This window comes from Carassius auratus, chromosome 16 (genome assembly GCF_003368295.1).
Source record: "Carassius auratus strain Wakin chromosome 16, ASM336829v1, whole genome shotgun sequence".
NCBI lineage: Eukaryota > Metazoa > Chordata > Actinopteri > Cypriniformes > Cyprinidae > Carassius > Carassius auratus.
The window spans coordinates 17,066,074-17,084,232 of record NC_039258.1 but is presented as its reverse complement, the minus strand read 5'-3'; the positions used below and the strand labels follow the sequence as shown (position 1 = coordinate 17,084,232).

The window sequence follows — 18,159 nt, the reverse complement described above, 5'->3', positions numbered from 1 at the left end:
ACCATGGACTCCAAGCGGGTGCGTGAGTGCCCTGCAACCACTTCTGATAAAATTCACACACAGGTTTGTTTTTCCATCATAGTGGAGAATTTCTATAGACTTTGTTTTTGTACTGAGCTAAGGACATTTCTGATTCCCTATAATTCACACCTTTTTTAGCATTTGCAATGGTACACAAAATGTCTTTACATTTATTTTTCAATACAAAGTATTGTACTTAAAGTAAGATAAGTTTTTAAGGAGTCACACCAACATGACACTTTACAAAAGTGCCATGTCTTGTCATTTAAAGATCAAATGATCTGATAATTTAATAGACTTGTTGACCTTGACACAATCATATCCTCTGTATTATTTCCATTTTTTTATACATGTTTGTACATGTCAGTTGCACCACATGACTGTGATTTTGCAGACAAATCTATTTCAAATATAATACCAGCGAAGCAGTTTCTTGAGAAAAATAAATAAATAATGAATGATTATGCCAAATTGCTTTCCAAGAAGGCTTTTCTCTTCATTACAATATCATGGAAGTTGTCCGACATTTATGCTTTTATGTAATTTCATTCAAACTTTTGCATTTTTATACAACATTTAATGTAGTATCAACTGTTTGGGGGCGGTAAGATTTTTTAAATGTTTTTGAAATAAGTATCTCGTGCTCACACGTCCAAAAATACAGTAAAAACACTAATAATGTGAAATATTATTACAATTTAAAATAACCGCTTTCTATTTTAAAGGGGTCTTCGGATTTGACATGCACTTTTACTTGTCACTTTTTAAGTTGTTTGAACTGAAATGTGTGTTGGCAGTGTGTGTACTCATACACCCTTATAATGATAAAGATCCACCCTGTGTTTAAAAAATAAAAAATAAAAAAAATTATCTTGTTAAATCATTTCCCCTTTCTCAAATCGAGCCGATCTCAGATGCCTGTCTGTATGACATCATGAGTCCGCCATTTTTTCAACGTTGGAGCAGATGTAGACAAGAATGTCTACCAAGCAATTGAGGTCTTTTGTTGTTGGATGCAATCATGAACATAGCAGTCATCATTTGCTCCCAACATCTGAGCTACTGAAGACGCAGTGGATTACCTTTGTTTTTGAAGGGAATGCGTCCCCCGATCTACCTAAATGCGTTTATCATATTTAGGTACATCATTCGGGATCAAGCCTCACCTACAGAAGAAGTGAGTATAAGGTTCTTTTATGAATCTTTGCAAATCGTGTTTCCCAATAATGTACTAGTTAGCAAGTTTCACAGTGAAAGTAAACAGTATAATGAGAACGGCTGATTTCCCCACGGAAGACAGGGGCGGGGTCAGCACAGCTCATTATCATTTAAAGGAACATGGTCTAAAACGGCTTGCTGAAAACAGAGCTGAAATTTTCAATTTCCATTGAGAAATTCTAACCAAAGTATGTTATAGACTTTTCATTCCGACCCTAAAGAATCATACCAACTTGTGGAAAACTGGCATCCGATAACTCCTTCAAAATATTTTACGACATAGTTTATTCCTGTGATTTTAAAGCTACATTTTCAACAGCCATTAATCCAGTCCTTAGGTGTTACATAATCCATCAATGAAAACAGTTGGGCTGCTTAATACTTTTTTGGAAACATTTTTTTTTTTTTTAAGATTCTTTGAAGAACAAGTTCAAAAGAACATCATTAATTGAAGTCTTCAGAGTCAATTTTGATAAATTTAATGCATCCTTTCTGAATAAAAGTATTCATTGAAAAAATGCACTGACTTTGAGACAGTACTGTAAACCTCTCTTACACACACACACACACAGAGACTTTCTGTCTGGCAGAAAGGACATTGCAGTCTACAGGTCAGTGCATTTTGTATTGTAAACAGAGTTTGTTTAATCTGGGGCAAAGTGGAGTTATACTGATACTGTATATAAAGATAGCAGGCGAAAAAGCAGAGAGAGAAAATGAAACCAGGACTGTGAGTACAAGAGATGAAGAAGATGTGCGGGAAATCAGCAGAGAAAAGTAAAGTCAGGTGGAGGAGGGAAGTGGTGGACTGAGTGAGGGAGGAGAGCAAAATAAAAAAGAGCGCACAAGAAAAGAATGCACACAACGGACACAAGGGGAGGGAAGAGGGAGGGGCAAAGAACATGGCAAGGTTACACATGAAAACTGCAGTCTGTTTTCTTCTTTCACACTCACAGAAAGAAAGAAGTAGAGAGAGGAAGCTTCAGTTTTTGTCTTACCTCGGTAATATCTCATTAAAACATAAAATAAAAACAGAACAGAAGAACTGAATGCTAAGGAAACTAGTGCATTCATGATACAGAGAGCCAAAGGAAAGAAGGAAAGACAGAGAGACTATGAGAACAATCAAATAAACACGGCGGCTACATTGGCAGAGTTTACAGGACCAGCTCTGACATCAGTGAAGTGAGAGAGGAAGAAGGGTGCAACTTTGCTTTACGGAAACCGCTTGACAGTTTCATGCTGACACAGTCTGAAAATAGGAAACAGACGCTTAAGACAAACAGAAAGGGAAAGAGAGATAAAAGGATAAAATAAAGCCCATTTAAGCCAAACCATGTTGATGAAAGAATATCGGATATGCATGCCGCTCACTGTCGACGAGGTAAGTTTGTAACTTTTTACGTGTGTTTGGGTTTGTGTCCATATGTTTGGGTGTACAGCAGCTGTCCTCGTGATTAGTGTGTATAAAAGTAAAGGTTAACAGGATCTCTATTCCACTCTGTTTATGCAGATGAAATCTTGTCGTCCTGTGTATATGTCTCTGGGTTGTATTACATAATCTCTCAATTTCAGCCGTTTTCTTTACCTAAACGGGTCTGACCAGTTACGTGATTTTATTCTGAAGGCAGGAGTGAGTTATTCACCTCAAGGCTAGGAGCGAAACACAAAGGCCTTTTGCCACAAACGGCTTGGGATTTCTACAAGAGGGTCAGGGATTGTTTAGTCTGTCTCTGTTTCACCTTCAAGCAGCCAGCTTGTGCTCGTTCAGATCAGACAAGTCCTCACAAGCACACCTGACCTACTGTAAAAGTCTGCCTCAGAATCCGTCTATGGTCTACATCAGCACTAGACAGAATAGTTTCCAGACAGGAGCACCGCCCCCTTTTTCTGGAGAAGCTCTGTTGTGCGAACAGGCAGCATTTTTCTCCAAGACTTCACAAGGTCTCTGTCGTCATCATCGGTGACAATGATTGTTGGAGTGAGTTTTCACATTAACGGATTTCAAAAGAAAGTCCTTAGAAAAAAAGCGGGAACCCTGTCAGTGCTGCCAACACAGCTTTTCAGGAGAATATGCGGAAACATTTATGTATCCAGAACACTTTAGTCTTTAGAGAACAAAACAAAAACAAAACATATGGCAGATGAGAGATCAAGCACTATGATAAACAATGATGTTTAAGTGGAAGGGTTTAGTATTTGTGGGAGTTTCAAACTGAGTTTCAAACTGCCAAAAATTCCATCATGACATTCTTGATTTTGTTAATAATTCTTAAAAAATATGTAAACACTTAATTTAAATATGTAAATCAAACCGATTTAAAAAACATACCATGTAAATATATATTAATATTTATATTTATATTACATTATATAATATGAACAAATTCCACACATATGTAGTTATTAAAATATGTATTATATTAGATTGATTAAATAATATACATATATTCAATTAAAACAATGTAAATATTTGATTGAAATATAATTACATTCATTCTCATTTGATGGATCATGGAAGAAGACATTCTCAAAAGCATTTTTATATTGCTGATATTACTTTTTATTGTTAAAAACAATTTCCCATAAGCATTTTTACGTTATCATGTTAGCACATATCATCAACATATTTCCAAAATTTATATATTACATTAATAATCAAACTCTGATAGCAAAACATCACCTACAGAAATGTAATTTAATTTAAGTATTTGTTTATAGATCACAATTTATGAATCATTATGGAAGAACACAATTTCCTATAAAGCTCCAATTTACTTAATAATGCATTAAATTATAATAATTACTAATAATATATCATATTATATTATATTATATAATTCATAAATAAACATGAAGTTTCCAAAAAAGTTTAGTTTCCATAATATATGTGTGTGTACCATGTATATTTATTATGTGTGTGTGTGTGTGTGTATACATAGAGAGAGAGAGAGAAATTACATAGGCTATTAGACTTTTTTTTCATACAGATCGGTAAATAAACCTTCAAAATTAGTTAAAAACAATGAAAATATATATGTTTTGTCTCAAAACTTACATTAAACTAATTTCTCTGACTGAATTCTGTAAATTCAACTTTCTGTCATTCCAATTTAAATTCCAATTCAATTCACACTCCACCTTATGAGCTAAAAACGAGCCATTTCTTGAATCTAGAACTCAGAACAAGTCCAAAAAAAAAAGAAGAAGGAGGAAATGAAACATATGAGATCACAAAAAGAGGTCAACAATTTCTTTCTCTCTTCCTCAGTACAAGATCGGCCAGTTATACATGATCAGCAAGCACAGCAGTGAGCAGAGCGGAGGGGGCGAAGGGGTGGAGGTCGTCCGTAATGAGCCCTGCACAGACCCCAAACACGGAGCCGGACAGATCACAGAGAAACGCATCTACCTCAACAGGTGAAGCCGCGCACGCACACACACACACGTGCACGCATAAGTGATCCTGTTTCTTTCACGGTTTACATCACCCACCTGCCAACGTGCCAGCGATCAGCTATTATTGATGACTGCAGCTAACACCTTTATGAATGCAGCACAACTGCGTCCATCGCTCACTTTCCCTCCAAAAACGCCTTCTATTTTCCTGTCGGGCTCCAAGCAGAACCACACATCAGCATAAGCGTCCGACAGAAGATCACGTACACATTCAGTCCGATATCATCCCACGCCGTGAACATGCACACACACTTATTGTAATTGCCTGTTTTCTTGTGTTCCTTACACTCTCACCCTACAAGGACAAAACACACACACACACACACACACACACTCAGTCATTAGATGCTGTTGTGAATATGAATTACTGCACCTCTAGCAGTAAAACACATTTTTCAAGCCATTAATGTGTTAGCAAAGACCAAAAGGGCAGAGCATTAAGTTCCTAATGGTCAAATAAATCTTATCGTGGAGCATGTGAGTCTAATTCAAATGCTGATATTACCGCAGACGAGATCATTATATGCTGTTTACAAGTACAGCACGCTGAACCGCTGCATTGTAATTATGAATAATTTAACTTGTAGCATCAAGACACGAGCGGCAAAGGATCGTAATGTAATGGCAGTTTTGGGGTGGGAATGTGCTGTACCGCTGGAACACGCTGTGGAAATGTCTGTCACTTCAGGAATGGGAAAGAGAGAGTGTGAGAACGCGCCCGACACAAGTGGCTGACCATGAATGATCTACATCTTCTCTTCTCCACCCCTCTCTACTCATCCTCTGTCCATCCATCCATCACTCAGGTCCTCAGGCTGTAAATCTCAAGCGCTGTCTGTGCTGCCTTATCTTACAGTGCAGAGTTCATTATCTCTCTCGCTCGGTAGTGGGGTTTTCTTGGTCTCTGACTGTGTTTTTGTAAGGGACAGATGGCACCAGACTCTTCTGGAAGTGAGACTTGTAGCTATTGTGACAGTCGTTTGACCTTTTGACCCAAAACACAAACACACATGCACCTCTAAAGTGGCATAAAAAGTATCTGGACACTTAATTTTAAATGACAGAAAATATCAAAACAAACATATTATGCAAAACATTTTATCAGAACTTACTCTTTTCAGTTAGTTGACCATTAAACAATACTATTGTTCTTTTATTTTTTATTTTTTTTGTCTTTTACACTCAACAAGGCATTGATATTATATATTATATTTCAAATTTAATATAACTGTTAAAATTTCTTCTATTTCTGTGATGGCAAAGCTGAATTTTTAGCAGCCATTCAGTCCTATTATTCTAATATGTCGAATTTCTGTTCAAGAAACATTTGTGCTATATATCAGTTGTGCTACTTAATATTTTCTGTGGAAATATAATATTTTTTTTAATTTATTTCATAAAATAAAAATATTTTGTAACTAATTAAATGTCTTTTGATTGATTTAATGTGTCCTTGCTGAATAAATGTATTAGTTTCCTTATTGGAATAATATTCTATATATTTTATCATTTAAAACCTAAAAGTTGATCCTTTCATATAGTAATACATCTTTTTGTATTATATAACATTATTCTGATTAATATTTTAACACATCAAGGCCTAATTTGTTTAATTGTGAATTTGTTGTCGAGGTTTATGTTAACTTTTACAATCATGAATCGTTAATGACAATTTTTCCATAGTGTACTAATGTTAATTCATACTATTTAAAATGTGGAAAATTGACATTGGGAATTAACATAAATCTAGATTAATACATTTTGTGAAAGTATTGTTCATTGTTACAGTAGTTCACGACACAAATTATACAGAAAAACATTAAAGGTAACAAACATTATGCACATTATTTATAACATACTTTGAAAGGCATCTTAAAGTATAACAGAAGTGTCTGTGTAGAGAAACATAAAACACTCCGCTTGGCTTTTGTACAACTATAAACTAATGAACTAATGGAATTTTGTCATCGAGCTTCACCAGAAAGATTGTGCTAGATGATAAATTTGAACAGTTTCACTCGTGATCACAAGATCAACTGTTGAACTGCATGGTGCATTTCAGTACCTTACTAACATACGCCCACATGGAAATTCATGGTGGTTTAAGCTGAGGGCTGTTTTTGTCTTTTGTTTAATAGGTCTGTTGTGTCCTAACATTTTCTCATGTTTCCCTTTATGTCTCTGTTCAGCAAACTGCCAACCTGGATAAGAAAGTTTGTCCCCATGCTTTTTTATATCACAGAAACTGCCTGGAACTTCTACCCTTACACTGTAACAGGTGAGTTTAAACATTTTGATCACAATAAATACAAGAGTGTTTGAATATGAAAGTATCACCACATGGCATGCACATCTAGTTGTCTATTCAATGCAACCAGCTGTGACCTACAGTAACACCCTATTTCTCTTCTGCATACCCTTCTTTTTCTCCATCCACTGGTGTTTTGCTATAGAGTACACGGTAAGTATTCTCATATGTCAGCTCAGACTCATGCAGTTTGCTCTGGGCTCAACATAATCACCTCACTCTCTCCTTCTCGTGTTTCTCTCTCTCTCTTCTTTGCTCTTTCCAAAAGTGTTCCTTCCTGCCGAGGTTCCATGTCAAGATAGAGACACACTTTGAGAATGACAACGGCTGCGATGAAAATGTGAGTGAGAGTTGGCAACACACATAGACACACACTCACAAACTCTCTCACACAGGAGATAATCCTCTTAAGGGAGGACGATTCATCAGCGGCACACGTAGCTTCATCGTCCTTGTAAAGGCCATTGTGCTTGTGTCTGTCTCTGAAGCACTCAGTAGTAACAGTCAGGCAAGATCCAAACACTCCTCCTTCCTCCTTCCTCCTTCCTCCTGTGACATATGACACCAATGCCGTTAAAGCAGGGCCTCAAACTACTGGTGTGGGTCAAAAAGATTTTGTTCAGACGTGTAGAAAATCTAGGTCTCTTGTATTTAAGACAACCAGAACTCACTGTGACATGTCTTAAGTTAATGGATCCCACATTTTTATTTTTGGTGCTCTGCACAGCTCACTACCATTCAAAAGTTTGAGTTCACGACTTAGTAAAACAAAATCCCCCATTCAATAAGAATGCATTAAATTGCTGAAAAGTGACAGTAAACACTTGTTACAAAATACAAATAAATAAATAAATTACATAAATTCTTCTTTTGAATTCTCTATTCTTCAAACAATCCTGAACAAAATTGTATCACATTTCCCCTAAAATTATTAAACAGCTCAACTGTAAATTTTACTGTAAATAATGGTAATTATTTCAACATTAATAAGAAGAAGAAATGGTTGAGCACCACATCAGCATATTAGAATGATTTCTGAAGGATCATGTGACACCGAAGACTAGAGTTATGATGCGGAAATGCAGCTTTACCATCACAGGAATAAATTAAATTTTTAAATATATTTTAAAAACAGTAATTTTTACGTGCAATAACTGCCATAATACTGTGATCAATTGAATGCAGCCTTGGTGAGCATACGAAAATTCAAAAACAGATAGTATATAAGTACTAATATCAACTACTGTTCAATATTTTACATAATTAGATATTTTAGTAGACATGTTCATTTCTCAAATTTTTACTTTTAGATTTTTACACTCAAAGCTAATCTTTAAAAACACAAATAATTTAACAATTAACCATTTTAGTTTTTAGTCTTTTTTAATTTATTTTATTGAGACAAAAAAAAAAACCCTGCCGAATTTTAATAATGGCCCTAAGACATTAAAATAATATTTTAAAACTGTGCATCTGTTTTAAATAACTTCTCACCATGACATCAAATGTTTTTGGTTTCTTGATGGAGCTTAATGGGGAAAATCGCAGTGTTCAGAAAATCACTCCAAGGTTTTAGATTTTTAAAAACATTTTTTCAACTGGCCTGCAGGTAATGAGAGTCTCCTGCTTTAAAGTGAACAAACAGACAATTTATTTAGCAATGCTGTCATTCAGAGTTTTTAATAATTACCGTGATGAGTTGAGTTATTACTGGTTTGCAGTGTTTGTTTGCATACAGTGAATAAAAGAGAGAGAGGCATTTGCCCCGGAGTGCTCTCTGTTATTAAGAAATGAAAAATACGACTTAAACAAGATCCAACCTGCCACAAAGCGACTCAAAGATTTATGAGCGAGTGTGCCTGTGGAAACAAAGAGAGAGGGAGATGGCGGGAGAGTTTTGTTATTGATACTTTGTAATTGTTACAGATTCCTGACCCAACTTTCTCTCCACATAAAACAGCAGACACACTCCCTCATTCACATACACTCACATTTACACCTAAATTTAAACTACATTCTAAGTAAAAAAGAAACCACCGGGATGGTACCCTTTCAAAAGGTACTAATATGCACTCTCTAGAGGTAAAGAAGTTACAGTACAAGGGTGTTCCATCTTTTGTACCTTTTTTTTTCTGGGAGTGTATTACATAAACACTAAATGAAAAACAAGAAATCTGTTTTGCATACAGGCACATACACATAGCAAGTTTCACAAATCCAGTACAATCAAACAAATGAAAATAATACTGTCAACACATCAGATGAGAGGAACGTCAGTAAACATTACAACAGCTTTTCAACGAGGAGCCCGAGATAAAAAGACAGAGAGAGGAAAGAACGGAGCAGAAAAAGAGCAGTCATTTGCAAAATACTTGCATTGCTTTTAACCATAAACAACATAAAAAAGACTAAAGAGTGTCTGAAGCAGAGAGACAAAAAAAGAGAGCACCACTTATTTTCTTAATTGCTTATTTTTCCTTCGTTCTCAGATTCCAGCAGGTGCAAAAAGCACCTGCAATGCTGCACAGTCAAGGCAGCCTTCCTTTAAGTTAAGACTTGTTATCTGCTTTCTTTTTCCACTGGCCTGCAGTAGTTTGCATAATTCAGTACTTCTGCCTATAGTAGGCTTGATTTTGCACTCTTTGTTTCCATGTTTTTTGCATTAATTCTGAGGCTCTTCCACGCCCTAGAGTCTGTGTTATGGAGTGTGTCAAGGTTCTGTAATGGGCTACAGAATGTTTAACCGATTGTGTGGTATTTTATATGAAGATCGCTCTGAGCACTGCAACACATTCCCAGTGTCTTCAATCAGATGCAGAAGCTGGTGCATTTGTAGGCCTCTGTGTTTACAGTACTTGCTGCGATGTCATTTTTCATTTGGGCATTAGGGACTTGCTGGAATAAGAAAGCAGTGTGTTCTTTGATATACTGTTGGATTTGTCTGACCGTGCTGTCTGATGTTTCCTGTGCATGTTTGGTGATGACCCCACTCTAAAGGACAATGTCTGCTTTTTGGATTATTTTGAGTGATCCAATCCCTGACAAGCATTACACATTCCCAGTGTCTTCAATCAGATGCAGAAGCTGGTGCATTTGTAGGCCTCTGATGTTTTTCATTTGGCATTAGGGACTTGCTGGAATAAGAAGCAGTGTGTTCTTTGATATACTGTTGGATTTGTCTGACCGTGCTGTCTGATGTTTCCTGTGCAGGTGTTTGGTGATGACCCCACTCTAAAGGACAATGTCTGCTTTTTGGATATTTTGAGTGATCCAATCCCTGACAAGCATTATAAGAAGTCAGAGGTACATACGCATTCATATATGCATAAGTACATGGCAAAACAAAATCAGGTCTGGGTGAAATTCAGAATTTAAGAGCGGGCTCATTTTCAATTCATGACTTGAATTATTTGAATCGGAATGGCAGGAAGAGGAATGTATGGAACTGCAATCTACATAAGAGGAATTTCATTAGTCCAACACAAGTTTTGTCAAAACATAAATAAATAATTAATTTTGCATAATTATGCCTTTTTATCTCCCTGTACGTAGGCTAAAAAAAATGATCAGCTCATTAGACTAAACTGAGTGCTGTCACATTAAAACTAACATCAAAACATGCTTTATTTGACATTCGGCAGGGGGTTTTAAACTTTTGATACAAAGGACCCCCTAAATATAGAGACACTTTTCCTAAAATATAAAGCAATTATGAATTTTTATGTATAAAAGTCAGATTATAATAATAAAAAAAAATATTAAAAACATCACATTGTTTTATATAAAATAATTAACTGGCTTTATATTGTCAGTGTTTTAAAATCAACAGAAAAGTAGAAATAAAGGGCAGAATCAAAAAAGTAGAAGTTCAAAATCACGTTTTGTTTAAAGGGGGGGTGAAATGCTCGTTTTCACTCAATATCCTGTTAATCTTGAGTACCTATAGAGTAGTACTGCATCCTTCATAACTCCAAAAAGTTTTTAGTTTTATTATATTTATAAGAGAAAGATAGTCTGTACCGATTTTTCCCGGAAAAAACATGTGGGCGGAGCTAAAGAATCACAAGCGCGAGTACGCAAGGCTTTTGCGTTGAGAGCGTTTGGAAGCTGTGACATTACCGTGAGGAAAAAACCATCCAAAACAAACCATGGCTAACAGTCAGATTCAGCGTATATTTATGATCCAGAATCAGATCCAGAGGCTGAAATTTAACAAGAGCAGCATCAGCAACGACGTCTCCCTAACATAGTCGTCGAATGCGATTTTCATGCTCATCTCATCAGTAAAGACGCTCCTGTAATTAGAAGTATATCGCCAGCACGTGTGGTCAGATCAGGGTTGCCAGGTTTTCACAACAAATCCTGCCAAGTTGCTTCTCAAAACTAGCCCAATCCCGCTTCCAGAAGGTTCCCCGATAAAACATTGCTTCCCCGGGTTAAAATATACGTTTTTAGCAGGGTTGCCTTGGTAAAATTCGCATTTTAGGGGCTAAATATTGCGTTATTTGTATTGGGGTCGCTGTGACCCGCGGACATGAAAAACAACCACCACAGACTTGGCAACACTGGTTGGCATTTACTACACCGAGCCGTAATTCACTGACAATCTACACAAAATCGATGTTAAAATTGCAGGCGATTTTTTGTCGATTTTGAAAGCGATTTTGTGTTAGTTGTCGGTAGACTATGGCTCTGTGTAGTATCTGCTGCTCCACCTGAACCAGTGTTGCCAAGTCTGCGGTTGTTTTTCATGTCCGCGGTTTGAAGCAATCCCAGTACCAATAACGTGATATTTAGCCCCTAAAATGCTAATTTTACCAGGGAAACCCTTCCCAAAAATGTATATTTTAACCCCGGGAAGCAATGTTTTATCGGGGAACCTCCCGGAAACGCGATTGGGCTAGTTTTGGACTAGTTTTAAGAAGCAACTGGGCAGGATTTGTTGTGAAAACCTGGCAACCCTGATCTGAACGCACATGCTGGAGATATACTTCTAATTACAGGAGCGTCTTTACTGATGAGAGGTGCATGAAAATCGCATTCGATTTTTTGCACAGCCCTAGATGTATTGAAACTGTATATATTTGCTTAGCGGTTTTGGAAAATGACTAAGTTCCACTTTATGTCGTCTTTTTTTTTTTTTTTTTTTTTTTTTAAGCTGTACATGTGGAAAGTGCAGTTTGATGACAACATCGCATGTTGTTTACTTGATGTGCCTACGCGCCGACAGCTAAGTTAACAACACCGCCTGCGGTTCCAACACACGATCGTGACCCTTTTTCGTTGGGACTGCATTATTAAGAGCGCGCGCTCTTCCGGCAGAAGTGCCCTTAAGACCCATATAACGAAATTCCGCTCCATCTAACGTCACACAGAGCCATACTCGAAAAAAACTTTCCAAAACTTGTGACAAACCGGAAGAGGTATTTTTGGAACAAAAATATTCCTTCAAACGTACAACTTAATTTTTGAAACTTTGTCCATGTTTAGCATGGGAATCCAACTCTTTAACAGTGTAAAAAACTCAGTATGCATGAAATAGCATTTCAACCCCCCCCCCCCCCCCCACCCCCTTTAAAAATCCCTATTACAATTTTTAAGTCTGCAGCCTAAGTAGCATTTCAAACACTGTTTATTAATATAATTTAATGTTTCTGGAAATAGCCCATATTTTTGGTATATGATAACTCATATAATTCATATAAACACTTACAACAAATATAATCGCTTTTATCTTGCTTAGTGCTAGTGCACCCAAGAATGAAAATTCGTCCATCTCTTTTAGTCACCCTCGAAGCATCGTAGGATCTAGGTGTATGTGACTTTCTTCTTTCAGAATAATTCAGCGAATCCATGCGTTTTTGTAAGATAAATATCCAGATTTTAAATGTAATAAACACTTTTTTCCTAACATCTGCTGACTGTGGGACACGGAAGATGAAAGACATATGCATTGCACCCCCCGGAGCCATGTGAGGGACGTTTTATTACAGATGTGCACACTTTATTTCACGTCTTCTGAACTGTTGACAACAAACACCCACTTACCCCCATTAAAAGGCTTGGAAGAGCTAGGACAATATTTAATACAACTTCGACTGGATTATTCTGAAAGAAGAAAGTCACATACACCTAGGTCCTAGGATGCTTCGAGGGTGAGTAGATGAGATGGACAAATTTTCATTCTCGGGTGAACTAACCCTTTAAATTTAAATTGTAAATTTGTACCACATTCAAAAATCAAGATTTGAATTGGAGTTGGGTTCGGAATGGTGAACAACTTTGACTCACAAATAAGCATCTGTGTTCTTTGGGTCTCTGTGGCCTCACTGCAGTGCAAAGGTCTTCAGAGCTAGCATTTAAAGGACACAAGAGAGACATAAGTAATGTGTGTGCACACAAGCACAGAAGCAAAAACCGCAAGACAAGCATTACATAAAAACACATTCCTCAATGCTCTCTACTTAGTGATGCAGTTCATTGGAATCTGTTGCCTTTTCAGTGGACAAATAATACATCAGAGGAAAGCATGTTTCCATGTTACACTCACATATTCAGTCATGCGCAACCTCAAATCCATAGCTGTCATATGCCGAGTTAGGAATAAGACAAATCCAAAAGGATTACAGTTTTCAATAAGAAAAAACAGCTGAGAGACACAGAAGACAAGCTCAGACTTGTTGACAAAAGGCAGTCAAACAAACAAACTATTATATCACTTCTACAGGCAAAAGGGACCAAAACTAAACTTTATAGAGTAGCCATGGCTGAATCAATGTTCCAATATTATATTATATTATAACAAGTTGTTAAAAAAATGATTATTTTCTGTAACTGATAATTAATGTGATAAATTAATAAAAAAAACAATCCTGATAATCCACAGAATAGGCCTAATCATTGTTAATAATGGCTTTCAAATATAAATGATGGATTTAATTTCCATTTTATCATCAAAAATAAAAATAAAAACTTTCCATTTAATGGAGACAAAATGACATTTATAAATTAATACAATTAATAAAATAATAAGAAAAAGGCTATCAATAGACCCAATAATCAGTTTTTTATTGTATTAATACATAATTTGCATTAAATAAAAATCAATGCTAAATAGGAAAAATTTGGAACAAATTAGTTTATGACAGATAGTCAAAATTTCAGTTTGCATAAATATTGAAAAAAGGAAAAAGATTATTCACTGGTCAAACTTTAAAAGGGTCTTTAAAACTTTAAAAATATCTTACGTCCCTATTTAAAATAATAATAATATTTTTTGTAACAGGAATCATGCATGCACCAACAGGAGTGCAGCTAAATATTACATTTCTGCTCATTAAAATGAGTTAATTATTCATAACAGCTTGTATGACAGTTCACTGAATATTAACTCCACGGATCATGTACTAAAAGATTTTAACTGATAAAAACAGACACTGTTTTAAAACAGTGCTGATACCAAAATGTAATACCAGATACTTTGCATGCTAGGTTAATTTAGGTTAACATTAGATTATAGTTAATCAAACATCTATGTCTCACAACCAAAAGCATGAGATTTGTGCCTCTAACGCTTTAGAAAAGGGACACCACATGATCGACTGTGAAATGTAATGTCACCCTTGTACAGTAATTCATGCACAGCATGCAACACACACACTCACACACAAGAGCAAGCAATGATCTGCTCACTCAGCAGGTAATGTGTACTTACTTAAAACAAACAGGATCTGAGCAACTGGGTGTCACAGAAAACAGGCCGGGGACCCCTTGTGGATGGCTGGAGGAACACCACTAAACCCATCATGTGCTCTTACAAGAGAGTCACCTGCAGCTTTGAGGTCTACGGCTTCCAGGGGCGAACAGAGGACTTCATTCACAGGGTACTGACCATAACATCCCATGCATTGCATCATGCTGTTTAGTCAAGTAATCCCATCATGTGTCATATTACGGCATGTTGTGATTCATCATAGAACATTCGTGACATTCTGTTGGTGGGACACAGACAGGCGGTGGCATGGATTGACGAGTGGCATGGTAAATGAGATGTGTTGCAATGCTTCATTACCATAATTAACCACATGCTCTGTTAAGTACCCACAAGAATCCTGATCCCTCGTTTGGCACTGGATTGCTGTACGTCATCTATCTTAATTCTTAGCAAATACACACTCAAATGCGTAACAAATATTTGTGCTTGCAGGAATGACACTCGAGCAGGTGAGAGAGTATGAGAGAAAACAGCAGGAGGAAACCAACAGCAAACTCAAGAGTGACATTACCTGCACAGGTACGCTGAAATTAAAAATCATTTGGAATGTACTTTACTTATTTGTGATCCTGGACCACAAAACCAGTCATAAGGGTCAGTTTTATGAAATTTAGATTTTTACATCATCTGAAAGCTGAATAAGCTTTGCATTGATGTATGGTTTGTTGGGTAGGGCGATATTTGGCTGAGATACATCTATTTGAAAATCTGGAATCTGAGAGTGAAAAAAAAGAAAAAAAAAAATATATATATATATATATATATATATATAGTATATATATATATATATATACACATACATGTATATGTGGTAAGGAATTTACAAAATATAACACCAAAGTAATAATAAGAGTTGTATAAAAGTATAGAAAAATATTCAATTTAATTTTACAATTCTAAAATGATTCCATGAGAATCTTTTTTTTTAATGTCCAATTTATTTATTTTCTGAATAAAATGTTTAAAAATGGACATTATATTAAAATACGTTAAAACTCAAGAAATGATTATATACATCACAAATCATACTCTCTTAATAAATAAGTGCGGAATGTGCCTTGAATGACCGATTTAATGAAAAGTTTGAATCAATATCAAAAATTTGCTTGTTTGAATAGTAACTTAGAGAAAGTACAGGCAAATAAATATTTTACTTGATTTTCATAATGTTTCCAGATTCAAGTTAGAGCTTAAATAGATTTTAGCTTTCCTGTGGCTCAGCAATAGAGCAGGGCCCTAGCAACGCCAAGGTCATGGGTTCAATTCCCAAGCAAAGCAAACGACTGGTAAAATATACCCTGAATACATTTGAATACACACTTTAACATTTATTCACGTGGCAGAGCATTTATTTAATGCAATTTTCAATGTGAACATCTCTCTCTGTCCACACTGCCCTCTATTGGTGAAGGTTTTATACTGCATCACAACTGGTACAGTTTAGTCAGCACTGTGATGCAACTTCATTATTAATAAGGAAGTCATCATGACTCATAAAAACACTGTTGCAAAATGATACGCTAAATCAGAAGGCTTTTCTTTTCTTCTTCGCAGACTCTGCTCCTCCAGTGCGACCCGGCCTTACTCGCTCCATCTCTGTTACGGATGAATCGTCACTGAAAAAGATGGGGATAAAGACTGTAGACATGCCGAGCCCTTCCTCCCTCAAAAACCCCATGAGATTAAACTCTACACCAGAATAACACCACATCGGCCCCAGCCAGTACCTACATTTAACAAAATTCTGGACTTGGACATTTTCTTCTAACCAAAACTAGAAACACATTCCACATTGTCACTCTCAGCTCTCCGTTCCATCTGGACTTGCATGCTTGTGTTCCATGCAGAGGAACCATGCATCTTTTACTGAAGAATTGTAGATATGATGTAAAAAGACTCTAGCTTCTCATGAAGTGAAAACATAGTGCCTTAATTCACGTTTCACACAGACCTCACCAAAATGCATTGAACAAATGATCTATTCCACTGCGTATGAATATGAAGGGGACCACAGAATGGAGATGAAAAGCCTCTATTGACATGATCAGTAGACTGTTTCAGTGAATCCTGATCATATGGATTATGGCAATCATAAGTGACTAGCTGAATTCTCTAGAGGGTTATGGGTTATTGAGGCTAACCTCTGACCCTGTATCAATACATTGACAGAACACAATTGATTGTTTAGTCGTGCAGCACATAGCGAGAACACTAGCAGTAGTACTCTGGGTGATCAGATGAAAGACTAAAATGGATGAAGCATTGTGTGTTATTTGACACCTGTCTTTGTATCATTGATTAATAAGACAACGTTGTTATTTCAAGCCATTCAAACAGGCCGAAGAATGTTGAAAGTGCCATTTCTTTAAATGTTTTTTTAATAATAAACTTAAGGAATGCATGATGCTCTGGTGCTATCAGACAATTTTTTCAAGGACTTCTTATTTATCAGTTTCAGTATATCAAATACTCATTTGCTCTATTTTTACATTAAGATCTTTGCCATCATCCAACACTCACTTAGAGTTCATCTTTAAATACACAAATAATTTAATAAGACTGTTAAATAAAATGTAATAACTTTAACAATTCTGAAAATGAATGTATATATTTTTTTCATAATGAACATAATATTGTGGTCCCTAAGCTCACTTGTCACATTTATAAATCAATTAGGCTCATTTAAGTTGTTAGTGTCTTATTTTACCTACATGCGTTTGTATATAGAGTAAATAAACAAATCATATTTGAAATATTAAAATGTTTTATTTTTTATATATAAAAAATACCATTTATTTCTGTGATGGCAAATCTGAATTCTCAACAGCCATTACTCTTCAGATGATTCTTCAAAATGTCCTCAACAATAATTTGACACTAAATGTTTATGGAAACCTTTATACATTTTTTTTTCAGGATCCTTTGATACATTTATTTTAATAAGTTCAAAAGAACAGTAATTATTTGAAATGTAGTCCATTCCTCCTGAATTATAGTATCAGTTTCTTTCCTAAAAAAACATTACAAAACAAAATAAAACTCACTGACCCCAAACTTTGAATAACTTTTAATAACTTTTTAATAACACTGCATCCCAATAGGTTAAAAGTTTACTTAACAGCAAGTATACTTGTTAATAACTCACTTTGTGGGGTAAAAGCCCCCAAAAAGCATCACTAAAAAGTGACTTCATAAACAAAAGTCTGAGCATAGGCATCTTGCAAGCTTTAAGCGTTCTAGGAACTGCATTTTTTGCTGTCATATTCACCTTTTCTCCTCGCATATAATTGCAAAGATCCTTGCTGCTTCCTCCTGTGGCTTTTACTGTATTCATTCATTCCTAGCATTTTATTTGGTTCTTTTTATCTTTCTGACGAAG

At 35.9% G+C, this 18,159-nt stretch overlaps 1 protein-coding gene across 1 annotated transcript; it reads left to right on the top strand.

The window, feature by feature from the left end:
• The first annotated feature begins 2,169 nt into the window (after window positions 1-2,169).
• On the top strand, window positions 2,170-17,186 carry pitpnc1b (phosphatidylinositol transfer protein cytoplasmic 1b). Its single transcript, XM_026284469.1, has 10 exons — window positions 2,170-2,623; window positions 4,511-4,659; window positions 6,888-6,976; window positions 7,152-7,159; window positions 7,275-7,346; window positions 10,217-10,309; window positions 14,734-14,889; window positions 14,983-15,046; window positions 15,213-15,299; window positions 16,335-17,186. The coding sequence occupies exons 1-10, from the start codon at window positions 2,576-2,578 to the stop codon at window positions 16,481-16,483; spliced, it is 915 nt and encodes a 304-aa protein (XP_026140254.1). The 5' UTR covers window positions 2,170-2,575; the 3' UTR covers window positions 16,484-17,186.
• The last annotated feature ends 973 nt before the right edge of the window (window positions 17,187-18,159 follow it).